Raw genomic sequence first — 17,324 nt, 5'->3', positions numbered from 1 at the left:
ATCAGATGATTCTTGTGAATACCCATAAATTGAAGATAATATATTAAGCAAGTATACTGAACAAGTGGAAAACATTAAAGCCCTTTCCTTAACTCCCATTAATCTGTGCCTTCCAGATAAAGATAGCATTTTACCAATAAGTGAGAAAGTGACTGCTTTCCTAAAGGAACTAATTTATGGAGACCGTATTTTGAAAACTAATATTTAAGAGTGTTTTTGCCATTATACAATTGCCAAGAAACTGATAGCTATAGAAACACACATTTTTACATACTTAATAGTTGGAAATATTCTAAGCTATAAAAATATTCCAACAAGGATTGTTTTCATGGGTTTAACTTGTTAAAAATATTAAAATATAACACCTTCTATTAATATTTAACAATTAATTGACATCAGAGAAGATTGTTATTAGCAGATGAGATTGAAAAATGAGTGTAATACAGTAAATGTCCCATTTAGATATCCATATCTCCTTGCTATCCTAGTGAATAGAAATGCTTGTTACAACCACAGAAGGAAATAAGATAGACAAATACAGTGAACCCTTATATAACACGGGGTTGAGGTACTGACACCTGCACAGTTGAAAATCTGTGTGTATATGTGTATAACTTTTGACTCCCCAAAAACTTAACTACTAATAGCCTCTTATTGACTGGAAGCTTTATCAATAACATAAACAGTCAATAAATACATATTTTATATGTTATATGTATTATATGCTGTATTTACAGTAAAGCAAGCTGGAGAAAAAACAAAATGTTATTAAGAAGATTACAAGGGAAAGAAAATATATTTATAGTACTGTACTTACTGAAAAAAATCTACATAGAAGTGGACCGTGCAGTTCAAACCCATGTTTTTCAATATAGGGGTGGAAGAAAAAATTTTCTGTGTAATGAAATGACAATACTTAGGAAACACAAGTGAATTGACTAGAAATTACTAGATGTTAAAAATGAATTTAGCAGAGTTGCTTTTCTAAATATAATTCAAAACAGACAGAACTGCTACATGCATACCGTATGATTCCATGGCATTCTGGGTAAGGAGGGAGAATAGATCGGTGGTTGTTTAGGAGATGGTGAGGGAGGGGATGGGGATTTATTACGAAGGGGCACAAAGAAACTTCAGCATGAGAGAGTCTCGATTGTCATATATTCGTTTGTCAAAATTCATGTACTATACACTAGAGAAAGTTGAATTTTCCTGAATGTAAATTATATCTCAATAAACCTAACTTTTTTTTTTTAAGATTTTATTTATTCATTTGAGACACAGAGATACAGAGAGAGAGAGCATGAGGAGAGAGGCAAAGGGAGAGGGAGAAGCAGGCTCCTCGCCCAGCCAGGAGCCCAATGTGGGCCTTGATCCCAGAAACCTGGGATCATGACCTGAGCTGAAGGCAGACGCTTAACCGTCTGAGCCACCCAGGCGCCCTAAACCTGACTTTAAAAATCGATTGAGAGTAAATAATTTGTGTAAAAAATGGGCAGAGGACCTGAACAGACATTTCTCCAAAGAAGATGTACAGATGGCCAACAGACACATGAAAAGATGCTCATGATCACTCATCATCAGGAAAATGCAAATCAAAACCACAGTGAGATACCACCTCACACCAGGCAGAATGACTAAAATAAAATCAAAAGGACAAGAAATAACAAGTGTTGGTAAGGATGTGGAGAAAAGGAAACCCTCACCCTGTTGGTGAGAATACAAACTGGTGCAGTCACTGTGGAAAACAGTATGGGGGTTCCTCAGAAAATTAAAAATAGAACTACCATGTGATCTAGTAATTCCATTACTGGTTATTTACCCCCCCAAAATGAAAACTAATTTGAAAAGGTACATGTACCCCTATGTTTATTGCAGCATTATTTACAGTAGCAAAGATATGGAAGCAACCTAAGTGTCCATCAATAGATGATGGATAAAGAAGAGGTGGTGTATATGTATGTGTATACACACACACAATAATATACAATTTCATATTTATATAATAGAATATTACACAGCCATAGACAAGAATGAGATCTTGCTATTTGGGACAACATGATGGACCCAGGGGGTATTATGCCAAGTGAAATAAGCCAGGCAGAGAAAGACAAATATCACATAATTCACTTATGTGTGGGATCTAAAAAAACAGACTAATAAATACAAATTGGTGGTTGCAGGGGCAGGGATGGGCAAAATTGGTGAAGGGGATTAAGAGGTACAAACTTACAGTTATAAAATGAATAAGTCATGGGGATGAAAAGTACAGTATAGGGAATGTAGTCAGTAATAAGGTGGCAGATGGCAACTATGCTTGTGGTGAGCATTGTGGAATGTATGGAATTGTGGAATCACTATTTTGTACACCTGAGACTTAGGTAACATTGTATGTCAACTAGACTTCAATAAAAAAAAAAAAAAGATTGAGAAAAGATAATTTCATTCCCCAAAGGGGCAAAAATCATATGGGTGTTCATTTAAGTCTCAATACGAGGTTTGTAAAATGAAAACCACAGTGGAGCAATAAAGGAAGATACTAATGAATAGTAATAGCCTCTTCCTGGTTGGAGAGACTAAAGACAACCGAGATGACACTGGGCCCAGTAGGGCCAGAGCGCCATGTGAGGCCTGATCAGACTGCGTTGGAAGCTCCAGGCAGCAGTGGCGGGTTCCTGCATCCCCCAGCGGGTGGAGTTGGCTGGCACCACCTGGTGCAGGCTCGGGAAGCCCGCCCCTCCGGAGATCAGGCCTGCTTGCCCCGGGGTGGGGCCTTGGGAGAGCTGGCCTGGGGAGCTGGTTGTGGGAGTGCCCAAGTCCTGGAGTCCAGAGGCCCAGGAGACAGTGAGTATGCCGCCCCTCGCCTCCCTGCCCCACCCCCAGTGCGGACCCTCGAGGCAGGCCCTGCAATCACCACCCCTACCAGTCAACCACCAAATGCGCTCGCAGCCTGCCTTTTAACCACCCCTCTACCGTAGCGCGCTCCTTTCCCCTTGCAGGTGCTCAGCACCTTTGCCTTTCAGCTTCCTTTTTTCTTCTCCTGGCAGTGGCGGCCCCCCGAGACGCTGAGATACGGAAGGACGTGCAGGTGCCAGCAGAAGGGCCTGGAATGGCCAAAGAGGAGCCTCGACTGAGTGGGAGCACTAGGCCGTTGTTAGCCCAGCCTGCCTGTGCCCTTGTCCCCCAGAATCAAGGAGGGGACGGGAGGGGGGTGCAGGGCAAAGTCTGGGCTTAGAGCTTTGCATGGGGAAAGCCTAGCCAGGCCTAGATGGGTGGGGATGGGGGTGGTGGTGGACATGGGAGACTTCACCCTGTGGATACCAGTTCCAGCTCTTCTCTCTTCCCCACCCCAACCCTGCCCTTGGCCTCTGGTCAGACCTACTATGGGCAGGTGCTGAAGAAATCAGCAGATCTCCAGACCAGTGCCTGTGTCACTGCAGCCAGGCTGGTCCCCAAGCACATCCGGGAAGCTTTGACGAATATACATGAAGAAGTAGCCTTGAGGTAGAGTTCCCTGTGCTGCCCCCCTCCCCCCACCATGAAGACTCTAGGCAGCAGCTTTTTCAAGACAGTGCCTGTGCAGTAAATCATGGGAAATGTTTTCTGTGCTCATGGTTTACCTCCCCAGTTAAATACCCGCCGGGGACAGAAATCTTGTGTTACATTTTTTTCTCCAATAACGAGCACAGTTCTGGACCTTTAGTAGATGTTCAGCTATAATACCTAACTAAATGTATTTACTCAACAAATATTGTAAATGGCTTGTTTGTCTTAGTACCTGGTACAGTGTCCAACAATGATAACAATGGTAAACAAAGCAGACAAGAGTTCCAGTTTTCATGGAGCTTCCAGTTTAGTGGGGGAAACGAAACACCTAAATAGAAATCCAGTGAATGATGGAAGCAAGGAGGGACAGAAAGGAAGGAGAGAGGTAGGAAGAAAGGGTTTGTAAGATTTAGTGATTCCACATATTCTAGTCTCTAGGGGAAAAATCTGTATACATGGATGTATTTTCTATTTCCCAGGTATTATGGCTGTGGTCTGGTCATCCCTGAGTGTCTGGAAAACTGCTGGATTTTGGACCTGGGCAGTGGAAGTGGCAGAGATTGCTATGTACTGAGTCAGCTGGTCGGTGAGACAGGACATGTCACTGGGATAGACATGACGGAAAGTCAGGTGAGGCAGAGATTTGGAGGACAAGGAGGAAAGAATTCTCAAAGGCATTCTTTTAAAGACAAAGTTGTTTCCTTTGTGATTCTCTTCAAGGATAATCTAAGAAGGCTGCTAAATGCAAAGCTCATTTGCTCCACTACTTCTTCCTGCCCTGAAGGCTGAGAACTTTGACAGTTAGGGGCTCTTCTGGGAGGACAGAGTCAGAGGTTTGACCTGATAAATGAGTATCATGATGACCCAGTGGAGTCTGATTTTTCGCTTGCTTCTGCCATCTATCCTGAAGAATTTTGTTGTTGAGTGAAGAGTTTACTCAAGCAAAATCCATGTATCAAGGGGCACCTGGCAAGCTCAGGCAATAGAATATGTGACTCTTGCTCTCAGGGTCATGAGTTCAAGCCGCACATTGGGTGTGGAGCCTACCTGATTAAAAAAACAAAACAAAACAAAACAAAAAACCCAGCAGAGGGTTTATCCCTCACTGAGTTGTCCCAGACTGTAATTTATCCTACATGCTCAGAGGAACCTTAAACACTTACCAAAAATATATTATGCATATTCCATTCATAATAGGAAATTTTTGGTAAAAGAGCAGCATATTTTAAAAAATGATTATCAAATCCATATATATATTTATATATGTTTTTGTTTTTTGTTTTTTTAGGTAGAAGTGGCTAAGAAGTATATTGAGTATCACATGGAAAAATATGGCTTCCAGACCCCCAATGTGACTTTTCTTCATGGCTACATAGAGAATCTGGAGGAGACTGGAATAAAGAATGAGAGTTACGATATTGTTATGTAGGTCTATACCCTTATTTCTGTAAATATAGATAGCCCATTTCCTGTCGAATACAAATGTCACCACTCTTTGCAGAACTGACTCTCATTTAGGGTGTTAAGCCTGACTTAATAAAGGGACGGAGCGGTTCTCAGGTGCTTGTAGCCCACTGGTTTCAGAACACACTAGCCCAGGAGAGAACCAACTGTAAACTTAAACATAAATGGATGAGCCCAAAAGAACAACAGTAGGACCACTGAGTCTGCTCATACAACACACACCGACCTGTTATCTTCAGTATTATTGTCACAGCAAAGTGTAGGAGTCTGTTTCTCCTTTTCTTTTGAATTGTTGTCAAGTCATGCCCAGGTGACAGCCTTAATGAAGCTGCCTTTGGTGAATTTCGCCTATTTACATGTGGCCTAAGAAACACGTGGTGCAGGAGGCATGGGGAACCAGCCTGGTGACCATCAGCACAGACACAAATCAGGAGCGTGCCTGATTTTTTTTTCCTGCCCACTCAAATTGACTAACAATTTATTGTGATTTTATTGTGATTTTAAACACTCCATCCATCTCCTTTTTCTTGGGAAAAAACTGAGCATGGGGAAGAGAAGAGGGAGGCAGAAAGAATGGTGTAGCTTTGAGAAATGGTGGAAGACGTCTTTAGGGACTAAAGGATTTGAAGCATTCTGAGTAGTGTGTGAATTTGCCTGACATTCCACCTCTTTTTTAGATCAAATGGTGTCATTAACCTTGTGCCCGATAAGGAACCCGTGCTGCAGGAGGCGTACCGAGTGCTAAAGGTGAGGGAAGGAGGAGACAACTGGTCTTTACATGTCAGTAAGAGCAGATGGGATCTGTCCTGTTCTTGCCCCCTTGAGCTGACAGCTCCAACTCTTGCCATTTATTCACGTTAAAAAGGGTCGGCAAAAAGGGGCATGGCAAGAATGCCCCAGACATGGATTCTTTTTCCTCTCATGTCATAAAAGGTAGTAAATCCGAGAGTCATGATTGTCATTGGATGCTGTAAAATAGCTGCTTTATTGTGGTCTCTTCTCCTGTTCCCTGCTGCCCATGGTCCTGGGATAGCATCTGTAGAACTTCAGGGACTTTTGGACTGACTCCGAAAGATTGCTATGGATAGACTTCCAGCTTGTGTAGTGTTTCTGAGGGCTGCTTATTTCGTTTCTTTTTTTTTTTTTTAAGATTTTATTTATTTATTTGAGAGAGAGAGAATGAGAGAGAGAGACAGCACATGAGAGGGGGGAGGGTTAGAGGGCGAAGCAGACTCCCCGCCGAACAGGGAGCCCGATGTGGGACTCGATCCAGGGACTCCAGGATCATGACCTGAGCCGAAGGCAGTTGCTCAACCAACTGAGCCACCCAGGCGCCCTGCTTATTTCGTTTCTGTCAGGATTTCAGATCTTTGGGAAGTTAAAAAAGATGGAACTTTTACACTAACTACTTTCTAAAAGGAAGACTTGCTGGAGCTCCTTACCCTCCACATATATCATGAGATGTGTATCTTCGTGATAGAAGATAGAAGATTCTGAGATTTTTGGTTTACAGGGCTTGTCATAGAGATGAAATATAAGAATATGTAGGAATGATTTAATAATGTCTTACTTAATATGTCATCTTATGGGCCAGCATACTATCTTCATCAAGATGTACTTCTAAAAGAGACTTTACAGTACGATCTGGACTCTGAGCCCTTGAAACTAGCTAAATACAATCGTAAAATTCCTGATCACTCGTATGTCTGAGATTTTAAGGACATTTAAAAAATATAATTATTATTATAAAAATAAATAACATTGCAAAAGTTATATGATTTTTAAGGGAGAAGAATTCAGGAATACTATTTACTTCTATTAGTTATACAGCCACCTGGGACTGCATTTGGTTCAGACTGGCTAAAATTTTAAGCACTTGAGTATCTTTATTTAGGAGAGAAACACTCTTGGAAAGCCATTTTATTGTCTGTAGGGCACTGGAAAGAAATCTTGGCATATGCAGCTATTGCTTGTAACCAGTAAGGCAGCTCTGCTTTGTTCACCAAGAGTCACCTCAGTACTTCTGTTGGTTTTTAAAATTGATTTTATCTCCTCATTCCTTTCTTTGCTATCTGGGACTAATGTCATCTTTAACCTTGTTTGGACTAATAATGCTGTTTCAGCACGGGGGGGAGCTGTATTTCAGTGACGTCTATGCTAGCCTTGAATTGCCAGAAGAAATCAGGACACACAGAATTTTATGGGGTAAGTGTTGCTTTGTTTTGTTTTACGGCAGATACTTGTTCACGTACAGAGCTCCAATCTGCTAATATCCAGGAAGAGGCTTTGTGATGTGGGAACACATGGCACTAGGTGGGGTGGCTTCTGTCTCCCTTCTCCTCTGCCGCTCAAGAGTAGTATGACCTTAGAGTTTAATTAGTCTCTTTGAGTCATTGTTTTCCACATTGTAAAATGCAGATAATAATACAATCTAACTTATTGGGCTGTTATGAAGATTAAATGAGATAGTGGATATGAAAAATGCTTTGAAAACTGTAGCATGATAACCCTTTGGGGACTGAAGCCCCTTCATCTCCTTCTGTCCTCAGTGTTATTGTGTTGTTTATTCCCTTATTGTCATTTAAATGGAGTCTCTGGAAGTTGAGGAGATGAATGTATGCCCGTGGTCAGTCTGATTATGAAATCAAAAGTTCTTATTATTAGGGGCACCTGGTCGGCTCAGTCAGTAGAGTGTGTGACTCTTGATCTTAGGGTTGTGAGTTCAAGCCCCACAGTAGGTATAGAGATTACTAAAAAAAAAAAAAAAAAAAAAAAAAAAAAAAAAAAATCCTATTTAAAAAAAAACAGTTCTTTTAAAATAAGATCTGTTAACTTTTTTCTGTCATACAATAACAAATGAATATTGTTAAAATGTTGGAAAATACAAAAAGAAAAAAAATTACTTATCGTGTAACCTGGCAATAACTTCTTTAACATTTTAGCATATATCCTTGTAGGGTATGTGTGTGTGTGTATAATAAAATTTGGAGCATGCTGTATGTAGAATTTAGTATCCTAATTTCATTTGGCATGTTTCCTAAGCCTAAAATCTTTATTATTATTATTATCATATTAACATAATGTATCATTTGTTTCAGGGGTACAGGTCTGTGATTCATCAGTCTTACACAATTCACAGCACTCACCATAGTATATACCTGACCCAGTGTCCGTCACCCAGCCACCCCATCCCTTCCACCCCCTACCGCTCCAACAACCCTCAGTTTGTTTCCTGAGATTAAGAGTTTCTTATGCTTTGTCTCCCCCTCCGGTTTCGTCTTGTTTCATTTTTCCCTCCCTTCTCCTATCATCCTCTGTTTTATTTCTCTAATTCCTCATATCAGTGAGATCATATGATAATTGTCTTTCCCTGATTGACTTATTTCGCTTAGCATAATATCCTCTAGTTCTATCCATGTCATTGCAAATGGCAAGATTTCATTTTTTGATGGCTGCATAATATTCCATTGTGTATATATACCACATCTTCTTTATCCATTCATCTGTTGATGGACATCTAGGCTCTTTCCATAGTTTGGCTATTGTGGACATTGCTGCTATAAACATTGGGGAGCACATGCCCCTTCGGATCCCTACATTTGTATCTTTGGGGTAAATACCCAGTAGTGCGATTGCTGGGTTGTATGGTAGCTCTATTTTCAACTTTTTGAGGAACCTCCATACTGTTTTCCAGAGTGGCTGCACCAGCTTGCATTCCCACCAACAGTGTAGGAGGGTTCCCCTTTCTCCATATCCTTGCTAACATCTGTTGTTTCCTGACTTGTTAATTTTAGCCATTCTGATGGTGTGAGGTGGTATCTCACTGAGGTTTTGATTTGTATTTCTCTGATGCCGAGCGATGTTGAGCACTTTTTCATGTGTCTGTTAGCCATTTGGATGTCTTCTTTGCAGAAATGTCTGTTCATGTCATCTGCTCATTTCTTGATTGGATTATTTGTTTTTTGGGTGTTGAGTTTGATAAGTTCTTTATAGATTTTTTATATTAGCCCTTTATCTGATATGTCATTTGCAGATATTTTCTCCCATTCTGTCAGTTGTCTTTTGATTTTGTTGACTGTTTCTTTTGCTGTGCAAAAGCTTTTTATCTTGATGAAGTCCCAATAGTTCATTTTTGCCCTTGCTTCGCTTGCCTTTGGCGATGTTTCTAGGAAGAAGTTGCTGCAGCTGAGGTCGAAGAGGTTGCTGCCTGCCTGTATTCTCCTCAAGGATTTTGATGGATTCCTGTCTCACATTGAGGTCGTTCATCCATTTGAGTCTATTTTTGTGTGTGGTGGAAAGAATGATCCAGTTTCATTCTTCTGCATGTGGCAGTCCAATTTTCCCAACACAATTTGTTGAAGAGACTGTCTTTTTTCCATTGGATTTTTTTTTTTTTTTTACTCTATGACGTAGTTTATTGAATGAATTTCAAATATACAGGAAGCAGTGTAGGTTAACACATTTATGGCAGGGTACCAGTGGGATAGATCATACTACTCAATCCCTCCCTCTCTCCCTCCTTCCTTTTCTACCATTTGCTCTCCTACATCAGCGTTCCCCGCTATAATATGGCTATAAGGACCAGAGTTGAATGTAGTCAAAGTGGCTTAGCAGAAGGAAGATGTCTGGAAATAACACACAGCTTATTTTATGGAAAGGATGCAAGGTCCAGACTCCTGGCCAGGAGCTGTAGCTCATTTAACTTGCTATGCAGCTATGGCTTGTTTCTACATGTCTTTGATAGAGGCTACATAGGGCCACATGGGTGACATAAATGGGTTCTTGATTTAAAGGTGATATAACTGTCATAAAATTTGGTGCTTCTTGAATATGTAATACTTGTTCATTCTATCTCCTCCTCTCTTGTGTCAGCACACAAATGATCTATTTACTTTATCTGTATCTAACATGTTTCAGAAGCGTCTTGCTTACCATATATATTTTATTTTACTATCTTCTATTGTTCATTTCTCATTCTCCTCATACAACATACTATTCTTAAATCACAAACACAATAATGTCACCTGATCTGATCACAATAAAATTAAACAAGAACTCTGGAATAAAAATTTAACTGAAATAAAAATAAATGGAACCTTTTTAACAAATCAAAAATATTTAAACCTTCCAAGTTTTTAATGATAAAAACAACCATAACAAAAATCCTGTCACCTTTGAAGGGTGTAAGTGAACCAACGAGTATTTTGAAAAATGGTAAATAAAAGTAATTAATCTAGTATCTTTTCTCTTTTATATAAAAACTGTTCACCATGATAACTCAATTGTTCATGAGGAAGTTTCCTCTTTGCAGAAGCATCACAGCTAAAAAGGATTATTAGACTATCATTTCTTTGTAACTCCTAATGAAGTGAAAGATACTGGCAATACACATCAATTGCTCTAACATCACAGAGATAGATTATTTACTTCTAGATATAAGTATGAAACACTATCTATGAAGTGGTTTTGCTGAAACTTTATACCTGATTTTGATCAAACGTCTAAGTCTACTTCCCAATTCAGAAGGGAAAGAGTAGATAAAAGACAGAAACATGTTAATAGACATATGGGAATGTAATCAGCAAAATTCAGATTAAAACTTCCTAAGGATATGCCACCTGGTTTCTTCAGTAAAAAATAAATGCAGGGGTGCCTGGGTGGCTCAGTCGGTTAAGTGTCTGCCTTCAGCTCAGGTCATGATCCCAGGGTCCTGGGCACGCGCTTTCTCTCTCTCTCGGTGGCTCAGTTGGTTAAGCGTCTGCCTTCGGCTCAGGTCATGATCTCAGAGTCCTAGGATCAAGCCCCACATTAGGCTCTCTGCTCGGTGGGAAGTCTGTTTCTCCCTCTGTACTCTCTCTCTCTCTCTCTCTCTCCATAAATGAATAAAATTTGGTAATATGTCAATAGCTTGTACTAAATTTTGGCTTAAATTCTGCTCACAAAGTATGATGTAATCCACTTGGCTTGGTTTGATTAATCTGAAGTGAACCTGCAAATTCTTCCAGAAAATGGTCGTTTTTCTGTTCAGAGAGTTGCTGCTATTCTTTTCTTCGATCTCCTGTTGAGTTCGTAGGTGTTGAGAATGGTTTGATCCCCATCTAGCTGAATTCCTGGGACCAAACGAAATTTAGGTCTCCTCCTCCATCATCTTGCTCCTCCCTGTAACTTCAGGAACAAGGTGAGGATATCTGCTCTTACTACTTCTATTCATCTTAATAATAGAGGTCCTAGCCATTTTTATTTTAACACCCACATTCCAACTCCAGACATTCTGACTCTAATGAGCAACTGTGGTTGAGATCCCTGGATCACTGCTTCAGCTGGAAATACAATTCAAAGGGCAGGTTCTGTCAGGTTACTTCCATCTGCGAAGAGCTGGTGCTATTGCTGTTAAAGTCAACCAGAAAGTTTTTAAAGCGAGCTGGCCCTAATGCCAGGGCAGTGCACGCCTCCATTGGACATTCTTTCCTGCTTTGTTGAAGATTAGTTGACCATAGAGTTGAGGGTCCATTTCTGGGCCCTCTATTCTGTTCCATTGATCTCTGTGTTTGTTTTTTTGCTGGTACCATACTGTCTTGATGATGACAGCTTTGTAATAGAGCTGGGAGTCTGGAATTGTGATCCCACCAGCTTTGCTTCTCTTTTTCGACATTCCTTTGGCTATTCGGGGTCTTTTCTGGTTCCATACAAATTTTAGGATTATTTGTTCCATTTCTTTGGAAAAAGTTGGTGGTATTTTGATAGGGATTGCACTAAATGTGTAGATTGCTCTAGGTAGCATAGACATTTTCACAATATTTGTTCTTCTAATCTATGAGCATGGAATGTTTTTCCATTTCTTTGTGCCTTCCTCAATTTCTTTCATGAGTATTCTATAGTTTTCTGAGTATAGATCCTTTGCCTCTTTGGTTAGATTTATTCCTAGGTATCTTATGGTTTGGGGTGCAAATGTAAATGGGATCAGCTCCTTAATTTCTCTTTCTTCTGTCTTGTTGTTGGTGTATAGAACTGCAACTGATTTCTGTGCATCGATTTTATATTTTGCCACTTTACTGAATTCCTGTATGAGTTCTAACAGTTTTGGGGTGGAGTCTTTTGGGTTTTCCACATAAAGTATCATATCATCTGCAAAGAGTGAGAGTTTGACTTCTTCTTTGCCACTTCAGATGCCTTTTCTTTCTTTTTGTTATCTGATTGCTGTGGCTAGGACTTCTACTACTATGTTGAATAGCAGTGGTGATAGTGGACATCCCTGCCGTGTTCCTGACCTTAGGGGAAAAGCTCTCGGTTTTTCCCCATTGAGCATGATATTTGCTGTGGGTTTTTCATAGATGGCTTTTATGATATTGAGGTAGGTACCCTCTATCCCTAAACTGTGAAGAGTTTTAATCAAGAAAGGATGCTGTACTGGGGTGCCTGGGTGGCTCAGTTGGTTAAGCGACTGCCTTTGGCTCAGGTCATGATCCTGGAGTCCCGGGATCAAGTCCCACATCGGGCTCCCTGCTCAGCAGGGAGTCTGCTTCTCCCTCTGACTCTCTTCCCTCTCGTGCTCTCTCTCTCTCTCATTCTCTCTCTCTCAAATAAATAAATAAAATCTTTAAAAAAAAAAGAAAGGATGCTGTACTTTGTCAAGTGCTTTTTCTGCATCTATTGAGAGTATCATATGGTTCTTGTTCTTTCTTTTATAAATGTATTGTATTACATTGATTGATTTGTGGATGTTGAACCAACCTTGCAGCCCAGGGATAAATCCCACTTGGTCGTGGTGAATAATCCTTTTAATGTACTGTTGGATCCTATTGGCTAGTATTTTGGTGAGAATTTTTGCATCCATGTTCATCAGGGATATTAGTCTGTAATTCTTTTTTAATGGGGTCTTTGTCTGGTTTTGGGATCAAGGTAATGCTGGCCTCATTAAATGAGTTTGGAAGTTTTCCTTCCATTTCTATTTTTTGGAACAGTTTCAGAAGAATAGGTATTAATTCTTCTTTAAATGTTTGGTAGAATTCCCCTGGGAAGTCATCTGGCCCTGGGCTGTTGTTTGTTGGGAGATTTTGGATTATAGCTTCAATTTCCTTACTGGTTATGGGTTTGTTCAGGTTTTCTAGTCCTTCCTGGTTTGGTTTTGGTAGTTTATACGTCTCTAAGAAGGCATCCATTTCTTCCAGATTGTCTAATTTGCTGGCATATAGTTGCTCATAATATGTTACTGTAATTATTTGTATTTCTTTGGTGTTGGTTGTGATCTCTCCTCTTTCATTCATGATTTTATTTATTTGGGTCCTTTCTCTTTTCTTTTTGATAAGTCTGGCCAGGACTTATCAGGGGTTTATCAATCTTATTAATTCTTTCAAAGAACAAGCTCCTAGTTTCATTGATCTGTTCTACTGTTCTTTGGTTTCTATTTCATTGATTTCTGCTCTGATCTTTATTATTTTTCTTCTCCTGCTGGGTTTAGGCTTTATTTGCTGTTCTTTCTCCAGCTTCTTTAGGTTTAGGATTAGGTTGTGTATTTGAGACCTTTCTTGTTTCTTGAGAAAGGCTTGTATTGCTATATACTTTCCTCTTAGGACCACCTTTGCTGCATCCCAAAGATTTTTGAACAGTTGTGTTTTCATTTTCATTTGTTTCCATGAATTTGTTTAATTCTTTTTAAATTTCCTGGTTGACCCATTCATTCTTTAGTAGGGTGCTCTTTAGTCTCCATGTATGTGAATTCTTTCCAACTTTCCTCTTGTGATTGAGTTCTAGTATATGTGCTGCCAAAGCGAGCACTCTTGTGATTGAGTTCTAGTTTCAAAGCACTGTGGTCCAAAAATATGCAGGGAATGATTCCAGTCTTTTGGTACCAGTTGAGACCTGATTTGTGACCCAGAATGTGATCTATTCTGGAGAATGTTCCATGTGCACTAGAGAAGAATGTGTATTCTGTTGCTTTGGGATGGAATGTTCTGAATTTATCTGGGAAGTCCCATCTGGTCCTGTGTGTCATTTAAAGCCTTTATTTCCTTGTTGATCTTTTGCTGAGATAATCTGTCCATTTCAGTGAGGGGGGTGTTAAATTCCCCTACTATTATTGTATTATTGTCGATGTCTTTCTTTGATTTTGTTATTAATTGACTTATATAATTGGCTGCTCCCATGTTAGGGGCATAGATATTTAAAATTGTTACATCTCCTTGTTGGATAGACACTTTAAGTATGATATAGTGTCTTTCCTCATCTCTTACTATAGTCTTTGGTTTAAAATCTAATTTGTCTGATATAAGGATTGCCACCCCAGCTTTCTTTTGATGTCCATTAGCATGGTAAATTGTTTTCCACCCCCTCACTTTAAATCTGGAGGTGTCTTTGCATCTAAAATGAGTCTCTTGCAGATAGCATATCAGTGGGTCTTGTTTTTTTTTATCCAATCTGATACCCTGTGTCTTTTGGTTGGGGCATTTAGCCCATTTACATTCAGGGTAACTACTGAAAGATATGAATTTAGTGCCATTGTATTGCCTGTAAGGTGACTGTTACTGTATATTGTCTCTGTTCCTTTCTGGTCTATGTTACTTTTAGGCTCTCTCTTTGCTTAGAAGACCCCTTTCAATATTTCTTTTAGGGCTGGTTTGGTGTTTGCAAATTCTTTTAGTTTTTTTTTCGTCCTGGAAGCTTTTTATCTTTCCTTCTATTTTCAATGACAACCTAGCTGGATATAGCATTCTTGGCTGCATATTTTTCTCGTTTAGTGCTCTGAATATAACATGCCAGTCCTTTCTGGCCTGCCGGGTTTCTGTGGATAGGTCTGCTGCCAATCTAATGTTTCTACTGTTGTAGGTTACAGACCTCTTGTCCCGAGCTGCTTTCAGGTCTTTTTCTTTGTCTCTGAGACTTTTAAGTTTTACTATTAGGTGTCGGTGTGTTGACCTATTTTTATTGATTTTGAGGGGGGTTCTCTGTACCTCCTGGATTTTGATGCCTGTTTCCTTCCCCAAATCAGGGAAGTTCTCTGCTATAATTTGCTCCAATATACCTTCTGCCCCCCTCTCTCTTCTTCTGGGATCTCAATTATTCTGATATTGCTTCATCTTATCACTTATCTCTTGAATTCTTCTCTTGTGATCCAGTAGTTGTTTATCTCTCTTTTTCTCAGCTTCTTGATTCTCCATCATTTGGTCTTCTATATCACTAATTCTCCCTTCTGCCTCATTTATCCTAGCAGTTAGAGCCTCCATTTTTTATTGCACCTCATTAATAGCCTTTTTGATTTCGACTTGGTTAGATTTTAGTTCTTTTATTTCTCCAGAAAGGGATTCTCTAGTATCTTCTATGTTTTTTCAAGCCCAGCTAGTATCTTTATAATCGTCATTCTGAACTCTACTTCTGACATCTTACTAACGTCTGTATTAATTAGGTCCCTGGCAGTTGGTACTGCCTCTTGTTCTTTTTTTTTTTGAGGTGAGTTTTCCGTCTTGTCATTTTGCCAGAGAAGAATAGATGAATGAGAGAACAAAATGCTAAAAGGTAACAATGCCCCCAGAAAAATATACGCTAAACCAATCAGAAAAGACTAAAAACCCGGGGGGGGGGGGGAGGGAGGGGAAGAAAGGGAAAAAAAAAAGAATATGACCAGGCTGGTGAATAGAACAGAGCCACAGGCTAGATTTTGGGTGTATTTTGGTCTGTTAGAAGAAACTGCCTCCCAAAATTTTAAAGAAAGAAAAACATATATATACAAAAATAAGGGTAAATATGATGAAGGGATGGACTATGACTAAAGATGAAAATTAAAAAAGATTTTTAAAAAGGAATTGGTAAGATAAGATGTTGGTTGAAAAAGGAAAAGAAAAGTGCAAAAAAAAAAGAAAGAAAGAAAATAAAAAAAATTAACTTTGAAAGACTAAAGAATCATGGGAAGAAAGCCATGAATTCTATGTGCAGTATTCCCCTAGTGCTGGAGTTCTGTCGTTCTCATTGATCAGTAAACTTGGTCTTGGCTGGCTGTTCTTGCTGATCTTCTGGAGGAGGGGCCTGTTGCTGTGGTTCCCAAATGTCTTTGCCGGAGGTGGAATTGCCCTGCCCTTGCCAGTCCAGGCTAAGTAATCTGCTCGGGTTTGCTCTCAGGAGCTTTTGTTCCCTGCAAGCTTTCTGTACAGCTTTGGAGGACGAGAGTGAGATGGTGGCCTCTCAATCTGTGCCCTGGAGGAGCTGAGAACTCGGGGCCCCGCTCCTCAGTGCGCCCCCAGAGAAAAGCAGTCAGTCACTCCCGTCTCCCCGGTCTTCGGCCCGCACTCCGTGCTCACCCGGCCTGTGACCGAGCGTTTCTATCTCAGGCACCCAACACGGTGTGGAGTCTCCAAACCCAGCAGATCCCTGTGGTGCACTCCTGTGCCACTCTTCCCAGGGGAGGAAGGGGAGTCTCCCTGGATCTGCCGCTTGTTGGGTCCCTGCTGGAGGAGCAGTGGCCCGACTTGCTGTGGATCACAGTTTATGGCAACCCTGAGCTGAGAGTCCACTCCTCAGCTCCGTCTCTGCAGCCGGCTTCCCCGCTCTGATACCCAGGAGCTCTGCCGCACTCAGGCACCCCTGGTCTTTCTGTGACCCCGAGGGTCCTGAGACCCCACTGTCCTGCGAGGGTTCCACCCCCCGCTTAGCCACTGGAGCGATGTCCCTCCGCGGAGCCGACTTCTAAAAGTTCCGATTTTGTGCTCCGTGGCTCTATCACTTGCCAGAAGCGGCTGACGGAGGCCCCCTCCCCCGCTGTCTATCCTCCTGAATATCGCCTCGGACTCGCTTCTCCGCACGTCCTACCTTCCAGAAAGTAGTTGCTTTTCTGTTCAGAGAATTGCTGCTATTCATTTCTTCAATCTCCTGTTGAGTTCGTAGGCGTTCAGAATGGTTTGATCCCTATCTAGCTGAATTCCTGGGACCAGGTGAAATCCAGGTCTCCTACTCCTCTGCCATCTTGCTCCTCCTCCTCTAAGCCTAAAATCTTTGAAAATGTGTGTGTATTCTACAGCTGTATTGTACAGCTGTACCATACTTTATTTGACCATTTCTCTATGGGTAATCATTTGGGTTGTTTCTAATTTGTTGATGTAATAAATTTAAAAACTGTTAGTCTCTTAGTAGTTACTGTTCTAGTAGCAGATCATTTATGATAATCTGGAGCTAATAGGCAATTTTGTAAATTATCCTTTATATGTTTTTACTCACATAGCATAGTGCTTTTCAGAATGTGACCTAATCCATCCAGAAATATGATTGCAGCTGGATAGGACTGTACATTAGTGACTGTCTTGAGTAATGGTTTCCAGAGGCCATTAAGC

General features: G+C 40.5%; 1 protein-coding gene across 3 annotated transcripts in view; it reads left to right on the top strand.

The window, feature by feature from the left end:
* The window catches only part of AS3MT (arsenite methyltransferase), a 34,457-nt gene that overhangs the window by 5,355 nt on the left and 11,778 nt on the right, over positions 1-17,324 (top strand). Inside the window, exons 1-7 of one of the 3 annotated variants that reach the window (XM_025880924.2) lie at positions 112-2,844; positions 3,048-3,088; positions 3,377-3,504; positions 4,026-4,176; positions 4,835-4,971; positions 5,688-5,757; positions 7,134-7,215. In XM_025880924.2, coding sequence (XP_025736709.1) covers positions 2,592-2,844; positions 3,048-3,088; positions 3,377-3,504; positions 4,026-4,176; positions 4,835-4,971; positions 5,688-5,757; positions 7,134-7,215 — 862 coding nt within the window. In that variant the 5' untranslated portion in view covers positions 112-2,591. Of the gene's footprint in view, positions 1-111; positions 2,845-3,047; positions 3,089-3,376; positions 3,505-4,025; positions 4,177-4,834; positions 4,972-5,687; positions 5,758-7,133; positions 7,216-17,324 lie in introns of those variants that run through there. The other 2 variants (XM_073904254.1, XM_073904255.1) reach the window with 2 other exon arrangements.

This window comes from Callorhinus ursinus, unplaced genomic scaffold (assembly GCF_003265705.2).
Source record: "Callorhinus ursinus isolate GAN/ISIS: 27379988/994484 unplaced genomic scaffold, GSC_fseal_2.0 scaffold20, whole genome shotgun sequence".
Classification (NCBI taxonomy): Eukaryota; Metazoa; Chordata; class Mammalia; order Carnivora; family Otariidae; genus Callorhinus; species Callorhinus ursinus.
The sequence above is the reverse complement of the archived record's forward strand: the minus strand, read 5'-3'. Positions and strand labels throughout refer to the sequence as shown.